Raw genomic sequence first — 12,782 nt, 5'->3', positions numbered from 1 at the left:
GTCTCACCCAAGGCCTTAAGATATATGACAAAATCACTCCTACCTCATGGAACTCCTATGCCTCCCCTTGCCAGCCTGTACCATTGTCAAGACCAGCTGCATCATTTACAAAGCTATCACGACCAACAACCCCTCTTATTTTTCCAGACAAGCTCACCATCTCTGGTGGTTCTCGGCACACCCACAGCAGGACACCATCAAGCTCCAGATTAAGAAATGTAATAAAGAAAAAAGTAAGGCAGCAGGCCTTTTCCATCTGTACAACCATGATCTAGAACAACATCCCAGCATCAATCTAGACCAGCCCAACACTGCTCTAGTTTAGGAAATAGCTGAAGACTGATCTCTTAAATAACCTACAGCAATTCATTAACTGTCCACAACTCACCTTTCTCACCTACTTGAGTTTATAATCATATTTGACTATGTACATTGCTGTGCTCCATTTTGGCAAAGTTTGCACTTTAGAACAAGTTACTTACCTTCTGTAATGCCTTATCTGGTAGAGACAATACCTAGTTGCAGATTCCTTATCTCTGACTTCTCCACAGGAGTCAGAATGGATATGGAAGATTTTCGTGAGCAGTACCCCTGCGCGCAGTTAGGTGGCATCAATCGTCTCTGTGTCCGAAGGCGGCAGCATCCGCGCCAAATAGGACATCTTGGTTCCTATATAGGCACTACCTTGGTGCGCGGACCTAAATTTCATTTCACAACTTTCCACGCCAGAAGCGCAGAGCCATAAAGAAACTGACTACTGCTGAGTCAAAACTAAGGCCCCTGAAAGGGAAGTCCTTGTCTCTAGAAATCAGTTTGCAGAGTGGGGAGCTTAGGTGAGTTGGTAAGAAATCTGCATCTAGATATTGTCTCTACCAGATAGGGCATTATCAAAGGTAAGTCATTTTTACTTTTCCATCTATCCTGACAAACTTAGTGCTAGGACTTTCTTTCTGCCTAAAGTGGTTACGCCCTTTCATGTAGGCCTTGCCCACGTTTTATGCACCCCCACATCCTTTTAAGGAAGAGGAGAGACTCCACCACCTGGACCCGAAAATAGCTTTGGTGTTCTACCTTCATCGTACAAGAGTTCTGTGTGGATGACCAACTCTTTGTAGGTTATGTGAGTGCAAAGAAAGGTCGGGCAGTGCAGAAGAAGACCATCTCCAGATGAGTCGTACTCTGCATTAAGATCTTCAGTGCATAGGCCAAAAAGCAACCCCCTGAGGGGTGGCGTGCTCATTCTACCCGAGCTAAAGCTGTGACCAATGCTTTAGCATGCAGAGTTCCAGTCCCTGACATCTGTCAGGCGGCAACATAGGCATCTCAGCACACATTTACCAAACACCACTTCCATGACAGTCAGTTCTGTATAGACGGGCACTGTGCCCATTCGGTCCTGCAGGACTTTCTAGTATGAACTTGGTTTGCAGGCTCATCTCTTGGGATGGTATTGCCTGGGTATCTATTCAAAGGTAAGGAATGTGCAACTAGAAGTCTCCGACAGATGAATAACATATACATACAATTTTTAAAATGCTGAAGCTGTATATAAGCATCACAAAAGGGTGAGAATCAAATCATGCAACCAAGTGTCAGAGAGGCCTATTAAGGCATATCTTCTCGAATCAGTGTCAAAAGCATTAAACAATCTTCAGGTTGCTGAATGTAAGTTTCAAAGATTAGGAAATTTCTCAAGAGGGCAATAGCGGCTGCCTTTTCTATTGTGGAATGAGCCTCGAGCCTACTGCAAAGTGACCTAACAAGCAAACTGAAGGAAATTATTATTCTGTAAGTGTATTGCTTTGACAATAGTAATATTTCACAATACTCTTTTTATAGCACTTCATATCACATTCCTGCCATTTCTAAGCACTGCAAATGAACAGGTCTTATTACACTATTTAAAGAAAAGGACTTTGCCATCATTGGAAAAATAGAAGAATGAATTCATGTCTAATGACTTAGGGCTTGGAATGTCTAATGTAATAAAGGACATTTCAGCTTGGGAGATCAGATTCAGAATGAATGAAGGAAAAGAAACTGTGATTCATGTGAGAATCCAAAATGTTTTATGGGTACTTCAAAGCAAAGCTAAAAATGCCATTATTCTTGATTTTGAGGATCAGTCTCCCTTTAATGAAAATGCAGTAGTTACCCCACAGTATGAATATGATTATCACTGCCACTCAAAGGGCAATAGAGTTATTGGAAATTGTTTAAATGAAATGGGTTGTCACAGGATAAAACTGCAAGGAAAACTTTTCTTATGAGTAAAGCAAGACATCCTGTTGACTATATCTGTATATTGAATGAATTGTAAGCTGTAACATGTTAAAAAATTGAGGTTTTAGCTTGGAATGGAAGCAGGACATCACCCAGGGAACCCAAGGCCACCTGCCCTGGAGCCTGGAGCACCATTGCTTTCCTGCTTGCGAAGACCAGTGTGCCCTGTGAGGAAGAGGAGAGCTTGGGAGGGGAGCAAGGACCAGTGGGAAGCCCTGCCAAAATGAATACCTGAGCGAGGTATGAGAAGAGTGGCTGCGCACCGACTGGCTCTTTGTCCGTGTGCAGGAATAGTCAGACAACACCAGTATGCCAGGAAGGGGCTGCCATGTTCTTAGCTGTTTGAAGTGTGCCGTGCGGGAAGCACCAGGCCTGAAACACCATGCTGATGTGACCCCGTATGCCAGAATGTGCCACCGGTGAACTTAACTGGGCTGAAGCTTTTTCATGGCAGTAGCCCTGAAGAATGTGTCCGATAGCAAGGCATATGGCAACCCTGTGTGCCAGAAAGGGCTGCTGGTTTTGCTGTTGCCACCTGTTTGGGTTTTGGTCCAGACAAGAGACTTACTGCTATGACCAGCGAGTCTAGCACACCAACTGCACCTGACTGTTTTTCCAAGGATAGCAGATTCTTCTGAGGACGCTGCAGTTGGAGCTCCAGTTGGGACCCAGAGACTTCTCTTCGTTGTTAGGGGGAGAGCAACTTACCTTTTATGTCTGCTGAGCGGAAGCAGCTCTGATGACCGGAAACTGACTGAGTGCGCTGCTCGACAGGAAGAACCTGCACCTGTAGGTGCTGCCGCTTCCATTGCGAGTAGCCTGACCTCGCCATACAGGATCCGAAGTTGGGAAGAGGACGCTCGCTGTACTGCTGAACACTACCACACCCCCGGAGCGGGTAAGACTGAAACCGGGACTTTGGGGCCCAGGGTGATTCACTGTTAAAGGTGCTGCAAAACCACAGACACTTGAGTGAAACCATGAAGAGTCGAAAGGAAATTCTTGAGTATGGCCAATGATTTGCTTTTCCTGATGCAGTCATAAGTGAATATAGAATAACCCTGAAAAACTACACTATGGAGGGTGGGACAGGGATTTGCCTGACAACTACTAGAGCCCTGACCTCAAGAGGGATTGTGTTGTTGCTTCTGAATGCCCTATTCCTTTGTATGTGTAGAGTTAGAAATAGAATACTAAGTTTTTGACTGGACATTGATTTACTGTTCGTACTGTCTACACTTCAAGTAATGAGGCATGGTCACTGGGCTGTATCTATATCTCCCCAACCCCAGGGAGCCTCGACTTCTCATCGACAGCTACCACTGAACGTCAAGTGCAGAAGGGGTATACTACCCAGTTGAGCAGGATGCATAGTAGGTCAGGCCTCGCGACATCAGAAGTAAAAGGCCTCAACCAATACGGTTGAGTCCAGTAGCCCCTGCATGCCTCGTGGACCTCTGAAAGGTGTTCTTACAGTGGGAGAAAAGTCTTTAAAGTTAGCCATACTGATCTCAGCTCCAATTCATTTATGTTTATCCTATTTTTGACCACAATTGGCTTTCTCAGTCGCTCTCTGTGTGAGACCTTTAACCTAGGAGATATGCATTTGTAACAACTACAACTTGAAGCCAAGGAGGTCTTAAGGTTTCCATTTTCTTGTTGGAGGTGACAAACCAATGAAATGCAGAAGCCAGATCAGGAATATAAAATATCAAATCCAACAAGTGACCATTATATTGGTTCCACTTATAATATAGCTCTCGTTGGATAGGTCTAATTTACAAGCAGGCACGAGGAGACTGGAAGATGCAAGACATCTGAAACAGATTTGGTGAATAAGCTGCACTTTCAGAAGAGGAGAACATGTCTGCAGAGAGATATGTGTCCAGGATCACTCTTATGAATTGCAGACTATGGGAAAGCTGCAGGCAAGATGTCTTGCTGATCCTAGAAAAACAGTAATGGTACAAAACGATCATTTTAAAGTATGGCATGACCAGTTGTCTGCTTAAGACAAGACACAAAGGCCCTGCTGATGCAAATGGGCCACTAAGTCTTTTGGGGCTGATACAAGCCAAAGGGAAGAACAGCAAACTGGAAGTGTTCACCCCTTATTACAAATCTCAGAACTTATTTATGGCAATTCTTGATGCAAATATGGAATTACATATAATGAAGATCTTGTGAGACAAATGTATCCTGTTCCTGAGAGGCCTACAATATCTGCCAGAGAGCTGCGATTTTGAACCTTGGTCTATAGAAATTTGTCGAGAAAATGTAGATCTAAAATCGGAATCAAGCCTTTTCTCTTCTAGGGAATAAGAATATATTTTGAATAGAACCCTTTCTAATCTCTGACAAAGGTTCTGGATCTACTGCTCCTTTCAGGAACAGTTACTTAGGTCCAGATGTAAAAAGCACAGGGTTTGCAACAGCAAATGGGCTTTTAACATCCAATAGCGTTTTAAAGAGCAGGATGTTTTAAAAGTCCATGTTGACCCTTCCAATCGCAAATAGGAGGGGCCATCAAAGGAGCCTACCCATGTAATTTTCTATTAAGAAACTATTTGCATTAATAGTTTGTGATACCAATTGCGCTTGCAACCATTGATGAGATAGCTCCCCCCTCACCCCTAGTTGGGGTGGTAACTAATTTGCTAAGAGGAGGCTACACCCGCTGGTCCGAATGACCTATCTTGGTATTTTAAAGACCTAAAAATGTATTATAAAGTGTAAATTCAGAATAAGCATGTGCCAGTTTTGTGTGCCACCTTCCAAAGAGTTCTGGATCTTGTTTACTCTCTGTTCAAATACATAGTTGTGAATAGTCTGTCTGGATCATGGTGGAGCTCAATATTATAGAGAGAGAAATGCATTTCAGAATTAAGTAGGCTGCTCTTAGCTATGCCCTTTTTATATGGTTCAACTACTGCCTTGATGACAATTTTCCTTGAGCTGAGATTTATTTCTTGTGAGCCCTCCAAATGGTCATGAAGGTGTGTCTCACGATCAAAGATAGGAAAAGACATTCCTGTAAAGGAAATGTCCTTAACACGTTCTCCTTCCAGTACCACCTGTAGAACAACTTCAGAGGCACTCAGTTTGCTCCAAATCTCCTTTTATCTATCACCCTTGATCTGCTGGTGATTTCTGCAGCTGCCTGATGGGAAACTTGACATTCAAGACGACACAAAGCAATAATCTAAGGAGCACAGAAGAGAGTATCTCCATCTGGTTGCTGAAATAGAGATTCTTTGAGGCTGAATAGTTTTCTTCTGTGCATCTACATGGCAATCTATCCTCTTTTATTCTCCTTATGTCCTGAAATACTTTATACCATTAGTTGCCTTGAAATTTCGAGATTATTAATTTCTTGTTTTATATCTGCAGACCATAATAGCATGTGGTTTTGCATGCTTTCAGCACATTTTAGATGCTTTCTACATTACTTTTCAATGAACACAAGTTTTGCTCAATTAGTCATCCAAGTTTGAATAAAACATAACTATATTGACATCTCACTAAGATTGCCTCTAATGCCTTAGAAAATACAAACAAAAAGGCAGAACAGGAACAGGCATAGGAATCGGACTATTGCCCTATGCTTTAAGTGGATTACTGTGGAACTCACGTATGCAGCTGACAAAAGTAACTCATGGTTTCAGTTAAGTTTAGTAGAACATTACCTCATAGCTTTGTAACATCATCCAACTGCCAAAGCATTTCCCTTGATATAACTATATTACGGTGTCATGTCATCACAGAAACAGCATAAAAGTCCTTCCAGGCAACGGCCATAAAGTGACTAAACAATAATATAATAATATTAGATCTCAGGTGTTGGTGCCTTTCATGGATTCATACGCTGGGTAAAGATTTGACACAAGAGAGATTCTATCCAGCAAAATGTACAAGTAGTACTTTGTAAAGATGTGGCATAAAAACTCTATATTGCTGGCTACTTGAGTTCACTTGTTCTAAAGAATACACTTGCACTTTAATATGCACAGGTAAAATGGCTATAGAAGACATTGACAGAAAGTACCTCTGATTCAGCACAGCAAAATGAATGGCGAATAATGCAGCATAGATGAGGAGTGGCAGCACAATCAGGCCAAGCACACGGGCTAAGAAGTGTTTCCCCACAGTTACCTGAAGAGAAGGAAAAAGCATTAACCCCAATAACCATAAGATATTCATTAGTACAGGAATGTCTGTAAGCTCCCCATCTCCGTATTATTAAAGAAGAGATTAATTATTGCATAGCTATGGATTATAGATATCTTAAAAATATCACATGATATTATATGCATGCCACAGGACCCCCAGCATTGCCAGAATTTGCTAGGTGGAATGTGAAAATGAGAGAGAAGGGGATGACAAGGAGGAGGAGAAAATCAAAAGGTAACAAGAAGTGACTCCCTCTATCAAGAGGAAGTAGTGTCCAACATTTGGAAAGCAGGCTTGGTAACACTGCTACTGCTGAAGAAAGCTATCATCCTGCTACAGATCTGGCCAATTGTCGTCCAATTACCATTCTAACTGCGCTCACTAAATTTCTTTACAACAAGGGAGCAGCATAGAATCAGACTGCATGTGGCACCTACTGAGGAGCTGTGCCCTGGGACTGCACTGCCATGGTCTAGCTAGATCACGGGGCGTGACTGAGTCTGGATCTGCCCTACCGGGGAGCCTGGGTGGCACTGCAGATCTTGCCCTAGCAGTGAGGCCGGGGAAGAAGACACAAGATCGCCAGGGGCTGCAGACATCCCAAGTGCCAGAAAAGCGGCCTGAATGGCTCCCTTTCTCTGGCCGGCTGGAGCTGGGGCAAACAGGAAAGAAGTGACTCCGATGACTGAATCGCGTGGGGGCCTGTGTAGGGCTCTGTGCTGGCTATGGTCCAGCAGCAGGCTGGCTCTAAGGTCAGACAGGCTGGGTGGGTAGCCCTTGGTAGCAACAGTGGTGCAGGGAGCACGGTTCGTGGCCGCCGTGTCTGGCCACCATCTTGGAGGCTACGGGGCCCGCGACTGAAGATCTCCTGCCGATCCTTGAGGCCCGCAGACCTAGAGTGAGCCTGTGGCATGCACTGGAGGCTCTGCATGGGTAGTGGATGTGGCTAGCCCCAGGAGAGACAGCAGTGGAGCAAGTGGGCCTGCACCGGGTGGCAGGTGCGGGGAACGCCTGGAGAACACTGCACGGTGCACATTGTGCCTAGAACAATTTGATGTAACCTGGAGGTTTGGGAATGTTTGGCTGCTTTGGGGCAGATGAGAGGGGAGTGTCTACGCAGCAAGACCTTCAGGAGTGAAGGGGCTGGGCGGGCCCCCCTTTGGCGGTACCAACAGTAAGGGAACCCAGCCCGGGGTTGCTGCAATTGGTCGCTATTCTTGGCAAGGCCCCACTCCAAAACCCCAATCCTGTAGACATGTGTTCCTTAAGCCTACATGGGGGAGTGTGACACATGGTCAGAACTCATATTGCACCGCCTGCCTGCTGGTGACGGGTAGCCAGCACACAGAGGAGGAGAGGTGTTGAGCTCCTGCCTGCATAACAGGGGGCAAAGAAAGGCATCGAAGGGCTCATTCCGTAATGCCATTACCCAGTACACTACTCCCTGCCAGCCATTCCAGCTGATCTTTACACAGGATTGGGCCTTGGAGGGATTTAAACCGGATTGCTGCTTCCCCAGAGTGTGAAGGGAAATCATCTTGTGCTGAGCTCCTGGCGGGTCCCGTACATCACTGAAGCTTAAAACTGAGACAGTGTCCATTGATGTCCATTTGCTCCGTAACTCACCAATGCGGTGTACCCTGAACGATATCCTCATAAAGTGCTGGGATAACCAGCACAGCATCAAAACCAATAACAGTGCTCCGTGTACATCAAATAAATCTATTAATTAAGTTTGCAATTCATGTTATCCAATTCACAAAACAGAGGAGAGAAATATTTTGATTGTTCAATACTTTAATGTAGAAAAAGATCTGAATACACAAGTACCCTATTCATGTTTCTTTTAAGGTGGGACAATTGAACCCCATCAAAACTTCCTTCTAAAAAACAGAAATAGAAAAATACAACACAATGGAAAAAGTTAAATATATATTACCTACTTCTGGTCACTAGAAGGTAGTTATAGTTAGGACTTGGTTTCCATAGGAAAAGTGTTTTTTGTTTTGCCAATAACTTTGACCCTCTTTGACGAATTGTCATGAAATTTTAAAAACGAATACGAAAGTCAGTTCAGCTGCTGTCTTAAAAATGTTGCGGTGATCCATTAAGTGGGGGCCTGAGAAAAAGAGGGGTGGTCCCAAAACTAATTTTCCCAAAGGGATTTTGAACACGACTACAGATCCCACCGCCGGAATGAATGACATCAAATTTGGCAGAAAGCTAGCTTTTGGTCCAGAAAGCATACTTTTTGTGATTTGGTGTAGTTTTAAAGATATTAAAGGGAAAAAAAAATAGATATATAGGGAGGCCGAGGTTCTGTGGATCCTGGAGATTTCATGCTAAGTTCTTATTGGCTGTCAACATCTGAACCAGGAAGTGTTGGCAGCCATTCTGGGACTCCGCTACGGCCGAGTCCCAAAAGAAAATGAAAAACAAAATAAAAGGGGGAAGAGTAAGAATACCCTGACCCCCCTAGCCCAGGTGCTAGGGTCCCACAGGGCCCCCGCCAGGGCAAAAAAGCATTTTTATAAAACTTTTTCCATAAAATCTGGTTGATCTGCTAGAAAAAAAAAAATATATATATATGTTCTCCCCGGTTTGTTCTAAACGTAGCCACCAGGTGGGGCAGGTCCCAGGTGCAGGAACATTAAAAAAAGAAAAATGGAGGGGCTGCACGGGGTCCCCCTCCAAGGGCTTTGTTAAGCGCCCGGGGAGCACCACCTCCTCTAGGCTGCAATAAAAAAATATGAAGGGCGGGCCATGCGGCCCACCCAGGCCCCTGTAACCACCACCACCACCCGGGATTTTTTTTTAAAAAGAGAGGGGGTGCATGGACCCCATACCCCTCCTAGGACTTTCAGAAACCCCGGAGACCACCACGTCCCAAGGGTTAAAATTCACGGAAAGGTGGGTGTCCGCAAGGATCCCCGGGGGCCCTGGGGACCACCACCTCTCAGGGACTAAGTAATAATTTTAAAATAGGGAGTGGACCGTGCGGCCCCCCTCCCGGGCCATATACGGCCCCAGGGACCACCACCACCTCCCCAGGGCCGGCCTGTGCTAAAGCAAGGAAGGGGGCACCAGAGTGCCCCCTTCTTGAAGCCATTTATGGCCCTGGGGACTGCCCCCTCACAGGACCGGCTCCTGCTTGCTCCCGAAGTGCCCACCCTCACGAGATAGATGTTTGCTTGGTGGGAGCTGTGACAGGTCCCGCCAAGCAAAAGCAAACACTCTGCTTTCAGCAAGCAGGAGCCATCAAGATGCTCCTGCTTGCTGGAAGTGGAGTAGTCATCTCTTTCCCTGCCTACAAAACTGTTAGCATGGAAAGAGATGAAAGTATTGCTCTCACATGTAGGGAGCTGCATTTCCATGCCAAGAGCCGACTGGGACCTCGGGTAACTATAACTCGCACCCTCACCGTGCTCTACTGATTGCCTCATATATTACATCAGTCATGACATCTTCTATGACATCACTGATATTATCTCGCAACATTTGCAATAAAATTATTGATGAGAAATCTGTGCATGGCAGGGGCATGAGTTATAGTTACCTTAGGGCACGAGTCATAGTTACTTGAATTAACTCTAACTGCTGAATTTATATGGTTTTGTACGTTTCAAATGTGAGCCTAACTATAATGTCCCTGTAACCTTTGTTTTTTTAAGTGAATATATATGTGTGTGTGTGTGTGTGTGTGTGTGTGTGTGTGTGTGTGTGTGTGTGTGTGTATATATATATATATATATATATATATACATACACACACACACAAAGATAGACAAGTAGATAGATAGACAAGTAGATAGATAGATAGATAGATAGATAGATAGATAGATAGATAGATAGATAGATAGATAGACAGACAGACAGATACAGATAGACAGATAGATAAAGCAAGCAAGCTTAAGGGTTAAAGGATGGAATATCCGGGAAGTTCAGCCATAATGGTTTAACAAAATAGAGCTTGAATCTTCTCCTTCATCCAGATTTAGTATCTCCCTCCAGGGCTTATATTGATGGGCTCCATGAATCGCAAGACTACTCACTAAAGAGTAACGTTCCCAAGTGAAGTGCTTTATTCACGGTACATATGCATCTTGCGCTGATTGGGAGGAGGGGCGTGGAGGTGTTTGAGTCTTGCTGAGGATTCCGACTCTTGACTGTCTGGGCCCCATGTGGACCTGTTGTATAGCAGCATCTCAGTTACAAGGTTGTCAGTTTGATGCTGTGCCTGGTAAGGCCACAGTCTGAATCTTTTCATCATAATCTGTTAGAGGAATGGGGGGAGCATAAAAGAAAATGGCCTAGGTTGCTAGTGGTGTTTAGCCCAGATCATTGATTGGTGAGGTATAACTCCTACCTACTTGGCATGAGTATGGATTTTTAACTGGCTCCGGACTAGACAGTACCTGAGGAATGGCAAATAATTGGGGTTCTTTCCCTGCCCTGTTGGATAGGTCAGGGATAACATGCTTTCCTGACATATTATGGTGGACCTACATAGGATGATGGTTACATTATGTCTGTACGGGAGTGGTGGGGGGGGGGTGTTCTATTCTTTTTTAGTTATTTATTCAGTTTCGTTTTGCAGCATTGTCAGGCTTTCACCAAATGCAGTTGAGGAAGCTCGCCACACATCAATGTTTTGTACACAGGAGTAGTAACTTCAAGATAGTTACCTGGAATGTCTGGGAGGTTGGGTACAGGGTACATATGTCAAAAGATAAAGGGTGTTATCCTTATTGAAACGTTGCAAAGTGAACATTGTCTGTCTCCAGGAGGCACATCCCAATGACACAGAGGTTGAAAAGGTAATGAAGAAATGGAAAGGGCATATATATCATCCTCCTATTCGATGTGTGCTGGGGGCACGTTACTATGGGTAGCTCCGGGGGGGCCCCATTCACTGCCAACTATGTGGAAGCTGACGTAGAAGGAAAGTATGTTGTCCTACATGGTCAACTGGATGGGAAGGCCATATCTATCATTAATTTATATGCTCCCAATATGGAGGACCCCCAGTTCTTCTTCAAGATTCAGGAAGGTCTTGGTCTGGACCAGGACGGCCCACGTTTGTGCGAAGGGGACTACAACTGTGAATCAGACGGGGAGATTGAAAGATTACCCACGAAGCCTGTCACAAACCCAGAGATGGCCTTGGTTCTACGAGACGTAATAGGCAATTCGGGGCTCCTGGAGGGCTTTCAGACCATTAGATAGAGTATTTACTTGCCACTCGTCCTCATATAACACATACATCAGATTAGATAGGGTCTTAGTAGTGGGCATAACGCTGGGAAATCTGATGTAGGTGAAACTTTCAGCTCGTTTTTTATCAGATCACTCACCAATACCCCAAGAATTTGCTAGAGGGGGGCAAAAGCACATGCACGGATATGGCGATTTCCGGTGGATGTAATGGCAGATGTTGTATATATCTGAACAAACTACACAATGTGTACTATCGCACAAATTGACAGAATATTTGGAGACTAATTTGGACACAATAGGATCCAGTTCAAACGAGTGGGAAGCCATGAAGACCGTTATGAGGAGTCAATTTTTGGGGGTTGACCTGTGGGGTGCGCAGACAGCTGCAATGGGAACTGCAGGTGGATGAGAGCGCTTTGGCAGCACTGCAGTGTCAGGATTTGTCTCGCGCAGAGGGACAAACTGCACGCTCAGCGCAGTGTTGCTGAGAAATTGAAAAATCAAATGCATACACACTTACACAGTGCCGGCGCGCCTGCATCGGAGGGAGATAAATTGCCAGGCTCTCGGCTTTGGCTTTGCTATTGCGTAGGAAAAACAGCAGTCCTCCAGTGCGCCACCTGACAGATGCAGATAGTGCAGTAGCGGCTTCATAGCAGGCAGTTGTGGCAACTTATCAGCACCACTTGGAGGGGCTATATCGTGGAGGTACCCATAGTGCGCTGGATCGGATACAGGTTTACTTGCACCATTGGAGATTCCCAGGGTGGGGAAGGCAATGGTGGAAGAGCATGATGAGGATGTCACGCTAGAGGAGCTTTTAGCGGCTCTAAAGATATTACTTTAGAATAAAGCTCCTGGGGTGGATGGATTTCTGGCTGAATTTTATCAAGGCTTTTGAGAAGCATTGACTCAAAAACAGCTTGAGGTATTATTGGAAGCCCTGGAGGTGGGGGTGCTTTCATCTTTGATTTGAGAATGCCTTTTGTGCATGATGTCTAAGACAGGTAGGGATGGGTCAGACCCAGCTTCATATAGCCCCCTCACAATGCTCATCTCTGATCTTATGTAAGCTTTTGCCCATTCATCTGAGCTTGGTAATGAGTGGCCTG

The 12,782-nt window shown here is 44.9% G+C and overlaps 1 protein-coding gene across 1 annotated transcript in view; it reads right to left on the bottom strand.

Moving 5' to 3' along the window:
• Positions 1-12,782, bottom strand: part of POMT2 (protein O-mannosyltransferase 2) — a 331,358-nt gene that overhangs the window by 178,317 nt on the left and 140,259 nt on the right. The window contains exon 7 of the mRNA XM_069208415.1: positions 6,329-6,435. Coding sequence (XP_069064516.1) covers positions 6,329-6,435 — 107 coding nt within the window. The remainder of the gene's footprint in view (positions 1-6,328; positions 6,436-12,782) is intronic.

The sequence above is a fragment of the Pleurodeles waltl genome, chromosome 9 (genome assembly GCF_031143425.1).
Source record: "Pleurodeles waltl isolate 20211129_DDA chromosome 9, aPleWal1.hap1.20221129, whole genome shotgun sequence".
NCBI lineage: Eukaryota > Metazoa > Chordata > Amphibia > Caudata > Salamandridae > Pleurodeles > Pleurodeles waltl.
Note: the sequence above shows the minus strand (reverse complement) of the source record. Positions and strands in the feature narration are given on the sequence as shown.